At 48.3% G+C, this 6,852-nt stretch overlaps 1 protein-coding gene across 2 annotated transcripts in view; it reads left to right on the top strand.

The window, feature by feature from the left end:
- Nucleotides 1-5,511: 5,511 nt before the first annotated feature.
- COL5A3 (collagen type V alpha 3 chain) overlaps nt 5,512-6,852 on the top strand; it is a 546,803-nt gene continuing 545,462 nt past the window's right edge. For both annotated transcript variants that reach the window (XM_069231786.1, XM_069231785.1), the window contains exon 1: nt 5,512-6,296. In XM_069231786.1, the coding sequence (XP_069087887.1) occupies nt 6,182-6,296 (115 nt within the window). In that variant the 5' untranslated portion in view covers nt 5,512-6,181. The remainder of the gene's footprint in view (nt 6,297-6,852) is intronic.

Genomic DNA, 6,852 nt, shown 5'->3' with positions numbered 1-6,852 from the left:
GGACCTATGGACAACCTGGCCTTATCCATGACCAGCTGGGCTTGGCGTAAACTCCTCTTGTTACTAGGCAAGGGAATACTGTATTCCCCCTCCTTAGCTATCACCGATAATCCTTGGATGGCACCTGCTAGCGAACTGCTGGTCAAGCGCACACTATCCCGCTTGAAATTGCACACTTTTGGGGATCTTTGTCCCAAAGGATACATAATACCGCACACTGACGACTCTGACTTTGTAGATGCCACCCTGTTGGAGCACTTCGTAATATGTTGTATACACAACACCCTACGTGCGGAGGTTGTACCAACACCTGGCCACCCAAGGAGTTCACACCTCTGACAACATTGATCAAGGAACCAAACAACAGGCGCATGGGTTCCAAGCTATACAACACTAGTCCGTCACTGCTGCCGACTAGGCATGGGAAGTTTAGGGAGACACGGGATCATGAACTGCACCGCCCACTCACAGATAAAATCTGGTATTACTGCTGCCAACAAACGACTCTCATATCCATGAATCACAGGCATAAACTCACCCGCTTTAAATTCTTCAGACGTGCCAACACTACTCTGAGTACATTGGCTAAATTTGACCCATCCAGACCCTTTCGATGCCCTAAGTGCCTAACAGAGGAAGCTAATTTTGCGCACCTAACGTGGCCTAGTGCCCGGCTTGGGGGTTTCTGCAAAGATGTCTTTTCTGGACTGTCTCTCACGATAGGAACCATCCTGTACCCGGATTCGCTTTTTGCTTTGCTGGGATATGTGTGGGAGGTGAGGTGCCAGAGGAGGTGTGCAGATTCACTGCGCTGCCGAGCCTATTGACTAAGCAGGAGATTGCTAAATATTGGGGCAGCCTCCGGGTCCCAAAAACATCAACTTGGCTTGCTAGCATGACTAATTGTGACACTTGCAGCGAATTCTATGCGAAAACATGTAATTGCTATTTCTTGCCTTGTGTCTTACCTCCATTGTTGCCTCTATTGTGCCTCTATATTTTACTCTGATAATCTGCTGCTGTTCTCTGCTTGCCTCTGTTTGCTTGTTTCTTGCCTTATTTCTTGCCTGCATTGCTGCCTCCGTTTTGACTCTGTATTTTACTCTATTTATCTACCGCTGTTCTGTGTGTCTTACTGTTAGCTGTTTCTTGTCGTGATTGCCTGTTTTTGCCATAGCTCTTTACTCTCACCTTGCGCTCTATCCCTTACTTTTCACCTTTCCACTTATTTCTCCGCTTTTTTCAGCTTTCAGCTCATATTTGCTTTTTTGCTCTTATTGTTCTCCCTATTCTTTCACATCTTGCCCATCTTCCTTTTTCTCATCCTGCTCTCTTCCTCTTGCCATTTCGCTCTTCCCCCATATTATACTTTTTTCCACTCTTTTTCCCCTCCCTGTATGCCTCTTCACCTTTTTTGGCCTCTCATCTGCTGCCTCTTCTGCTTTCCGCCTCCCTTATTCCCATCCAGGCCTTTCCACCACCCCATGCTCTCCTTTCCCCTCCAGGACCCACTTAATGGCGGCCACAGTGCAGTCGTGCAGCAGGTGTTCTGCTGGCATGCCAAAAAGTGCACCAAAAGCAAGTCTGTCTGCGCCCTCTCTGTATTAAAGGCCAGGTACCCTGGTCCTCCATCACCCCACCACTACCCCGCTGTGACCCACCATACTTTCAACCAAAGATGCTGCTTGCTGAGCTGCTGCTGTGCTGCAGCCCCCAACATTGACGGATCATTCTCCTGCACCACTTGCAAATTTTCCAGCAATCTTCCATACCCACAGCTTACAACACCTGCACCAACAGCACCCTACACCTGTTCCACACACAACCACAACACGCTCCACACTCTCCTGCATGCTCCTCAGCACCTGCTCTCTCACCACCAAAACCTGGGATCTTCCCCACAATTGCTGACCGGAACTGCCCCTCCTTGTGATAGAATTAATGACACCCACATCTGTCCACGTCATAACCAAGGCCATCCCAACTACAAGTTTGCCAAACAAGAACAGACAACACAAGCCAGGTGGCAGAATAGACACATCTTCAAGGAATCCATCAGCTGCACCTACCTCATATGCTACAGTCTGCAACATGGAATACCTGAGTATCAAGCTCTACATTACTGTCAACTTCACTCTGACAGACACCCTCATCTACTGACCATTGAGACCACACACACCAATTTCACCAGCACCATCATAAACGTTATCACACCTCTCATCCTCGACTCAAACATCTTCATCCTCCTAACTTTCATCTGGAAGAGCACACTGACCCGAACACTGCAGCCCTACATCAAGACCTCACAAACATCAGCCTCATGGAATATTTAGAAGAACCCATGCACACTGCCAGAAATCTACTGGACCCCATATTAATGACCTTCAACGACATCTCAGAATGCAAGACTATTTTGTTAAGTTTGACCAACCATGCTTTCTTCAAATTTATTATTCCAGTCCCACATCATCATAAAACCACTTCCATCAAACCTGCCTGCTGAGACCCAAACAAGGTTGCAGGAGAAGCCTGGACTACCGAACTCCTGGAACACCAGTCCGTAAACAGTATTAACCTGACAATTCCATCTCCAACTTCAACAACTGGATTACCATTTGCAATAGTACCTCGAACCCGACAAATCCTCAAGGTCCAGACTACAAGCCAGTTGCTACATGGAGGAGCTCAAGATGACCAGGCGCCTTTGCAAACAATTGGAGCACACACAGAAAATGAGCCAGACCATCATGGGCAGGAACGCTTACAAATCTGGCCTCCGATATTACCACTAGCAGCTCCTAGCCACCAAACTTGCCATGCTAGCCAACTCCATCAATGACAACTTCAACAACTGCAAAGAGATCTACGCCATTTTGTGAAAGATTTCACCTCCCCAGCAGCCAGCTGTTCCAGCATCACCCTCTCACAGAAGCTGAGCACCAAGCTCTCGCAGTTCTTCTGCAATAAGATAACCAGTAAATACAACTTTGCCCCTCAACTACACTCTGCTGACCTTGCAACACACAGCCTCATCTCACTCAAAGAAACCACACTGATTGACTGACATACCCTCATCATGGGTGAAACTGCCTCCACCCTGGCATCTATCCACTCCGGGGTCCCAACAGATGCTCACCTAGAGGCAGCTCCTCCACAATGGCAGAGGGATGTCGCCCCCTGGATAAGAGCCAGCAGATGAAAAATAAAACAATAGCTTACTATTGTTTTATTTTTCATCTGCTGGCTCAGCCAATGAGTGAAGAGAGGGGTGGGAGTGGGCCATGGGAGAGGGGAGGAGGAGAGAGTACACTTCTGGCCAAACACAAATGGGTACTTAGGTTTCTCCAACCCAGCTGTTTTGAACAGCCAGGCTGGAGAAACTGCACAGACCCCAGAGCAGTGTCTGATTGGCAGTCCAAGCCACTCAGACCAATCCTGACCCTGAGTTCATGCTAGGCTTAGCATGAAAGCAGCGCCAGGATCGCTGGGGAGCCTGTGCTGGTGTCCCAGTGTATGCTGGGACACCAGACGAGGAGCAAAGTGGCAGGAGGCAGCAGGGGCGGCAGGAAGTGAGAATGGTAAGTGTTTTCTTCTTTCCCTGTCATCCCCCCTGTCCTCCCTCTTGACATTTACGCCGGCCTCTGCTGCCCCTGCCACTATCACCCCGTCATCAAAGGGCTGCAACCCATTAATTCAACACTCACCCAAATCCTGAAGGCCTCGATCTCAACAGCCGCCTCCCTGCACACCTGGAAACATGCCACAGTACTCCCCCTCCTCATAAAGCCCAGTGTCGACTGGATGATGCTCACCAATTACAGGCCTATCCGTCTGCTACCATACCTGGCCAAAGTACGGGAGTAGTTAATCAACAAGCACCTAGCCAACCACTTCAATAAACACCTCCTCAACACCACTCAATCCAACGGCAGATTAAACCACAGCACGGAAACAGCCCTTGTTGCTGCAACAGATGGCATCTGTATGATCATTAACAGAGGAGACACTGCAGCACTCATCTTCCTGGACCTCTCTGCTGCCTCGACACAGTATCCCATCCCACCCACATCCAATGAGTGCATGAAGCTGGCATCCACAGACAGTACTACACTAGTTAGTCTCCTTCCTGACTGGATGGACACAGTCAGTGAGCCTGGCCCCTCACTGCTTAGATGCCTGCAACCTCATCTGTGGAATTCCGAAAGGATCATTTCTCAGCCCGAGCCTTTTCTATATCTACATGATCCCACTCACTAGCATGATATGTGCCCATAGTATCAATGCCCTATCCTAAACTGATGATCCCCAGATGACAAGCTACCTCTCAACAATATACTCAACTCCTTGGACCAAGTTCACTGCTTGCATGACTGAAGTCTCTGACAAGGTGAAGAGCAACTGCCTTAATCTGAACAGTGACAAGACAGAAGTCATGATTTTTGGCAAGAACTCCTCCTTGCGGCACTCCACCGGGTGGCCAGCAGAATTCAGACCATTACCCACCCCCAGCTCCCACGTCAAGAACCTTGGAATATTCATGAACAATCAACTCGCCATGACTGCCCAAGTCATCACCATTACTACTCCTACACCTGAAAATGTTGTGGAAGATCTTCAAGTGGATCACTCATTCTGCATCAAAGGCGAGGGACAGAGACACCCATGTAGAGGCTGAGCTCACAAAGTGGATCTAGGAATTCTGGGATCAGACGCTTCCTTGCATCCCCAAACTGTGTGACCCTTGGCAAATATATTTCACTGAGCCTTCTTTTTTTAAAAAATACGTGCGTTAAGGATGTGTAATCTACAAAAACCTCCTGTGTTTGATTTTAATACACTATAGTGTTCATGCATGATAATAACATTTTAGCCCACATATAGGGTGCAAATAACTAGTGGCTTGCATTTTAGTGCACCAGTGGCATTGTGGTCAGCGTGTAGACATGAATATATCTACATAAATGTTTAAAAAACTATCACTTCTAATAAATGCCCGTCAATGTGGTAATATAATCCGATATACTAAGGTGAACATTTTCTGCTTATGAATGAAATTTAGTTGTTTGAATTTTGTAGTGACTATCATATGTGCATACTAAATTTGCTGCACGAATAACCTGCGAGCAACCTTCATGGCTTGGCTCGTGCATGCGCTCTTACAGCCAAGCTAGACAAGTGCCTTAGCTCTGGCTCGGCTCTTCTTGTTAATTTCTTGGCTCGCCCACTTCTACCTCCACTGGGTTACTAGCCCTAATTCTGGCATCTTTTAGCACACTTCTGGGTGACTACCCTGAGGCACTTCCGCCGCATCGCACTGACAATCTCAAGCAACGGGGCTATGCCAGTGATTGTCAAACACCTTTAAGAGAAGTCCCACTTTGGCTGACAAAGACAGTTTCAGCTCATGAGAGTACTCTGAGCTTTAGTTCCAGCCAGTGATGGCAGAAATGGGCGTTCCTGGAGATAATTGTCACATCCTCACCCTGTGCCCTGGCTTGATTACTGCGTGAGAAGGCTGTCGACGAGGATCTGGCTGGTGGGAGCGTCGTGGTGTGGATCATCGGGGGGAGGAGGATTACATTTTTTTTTGTACCGCTCATCTTTCGCCACTTGCAATTTATCACTGAAAGGGTTTGGCGGCTTGTTGATCCCCGCCTTACACGAGAGACTGACGGGGGAGGGGGCCAATGGGGAAGATGTTCTAACTCGGTCCTCTATCCCAACCCTCACTGCCTACCCCACTGCCTCCCCCTCCTCTCTCTCTGCACATCCCTTCCCCAGTAGCACCTGAACTGGCCATTCTGGGGAGTCACGTTTGGCAGCAAGTTTTCCTATCGAAAATCACGTTATCGATCGGAGGAAATGTCCCCTTAAAGCATCGGCGACTACTTTATTTGTGTCTGCTTTCGTTACTCTGTTTTGCCGGAAGATTCAACAAGTTACAACAAGACGGGCCACCGAAGGAGAGAGGACTGCGATAAATAACATCCCCATGGTAAACTTGAGTTACATTGTCCAAGTTTGTCGTCGGTTGAGAGAGGTAACTACGACGAAACAGAAAGAGCCGAGCACCCCTGGCGCCCAGGCTTAGGCGCATGGGTTCTTAAGGCGCTAGCTCGCTCAGGATAGGGTGCCCGACCCTTAGCAGAGTGAAAACCTCCCAGGCGCTGTTTCTTCAGACATGGGTCGACGTACCCCGGACCCGAGTGGAAACCTTCCTGCGTGGACGGGCCGGACGCTGTCTTTGCTGCTGGTCGTGCTATTCATCTTGCAAGAACTACCGGGTGCAAGCACAGGTAAGGAGAATCTCCATATACATATATACATCTTTTTTTTACAGATCTCCCGTCGGCCTAAACCTTTCCTTTATTAAATTAATGTAGCGATTGGAGAGGGGAGTGGGCACTGAGATAGGAACATGAGGAACGTGTGCAGCGTCTGAGGTTGCGCTTTTCCTACGTTCGATAAAGGACAGCTAGCCCCATTGTAATCTAGAAAGGTTGTTTTGCACCCATTGGGTGTGCCACAAAGCTCGGTTAAGTGGCTCAAGGGTATCATGCTTGGTGCCATAAAACATAAATATTTACAGTGTCGCAATTATATAAGAAATATATCCGGACTGAGCACCGGCAATAAACCACATTCAAAGGTTGGCGGGATTTGGTGAGCCTTTCATCACTCCAGCGTTGATAAAGTCTGTACCGCTTACGGACACACCGGTGTAGTTGTCACTAAACCCCACACGCTTTAGACACACGTGCATGGCCAACAACCCTCTAAGCTTAAGCCCAAAATCACATACATTTAGTGCCACAGATCATGCAGTTTTACAGACTTATATGCAGTGTCTGC

Source organism: Pleurodeles waltl, chromosome 4_2 (genome assembly GCF_031143425.1).
Source record: "Pleurodeles waltl isolate 20211129_DDA chromosome 4_2, aPleWal1.hap1.20221129, whole genome shotgun sequence".
Taxonomy (NCBI): domain Eukaryota; kingdom Metazoa; phylum Chordata; class Amphibia; order Caudata; family Salamandridae; genus Pleurodeles; species Pleurodeles waltl.
The sequence above is the reverse complement of the archived record's forward strand: the minus strand, read 5'-3'. Positions and strand labels throughout refer to the sequence as shown.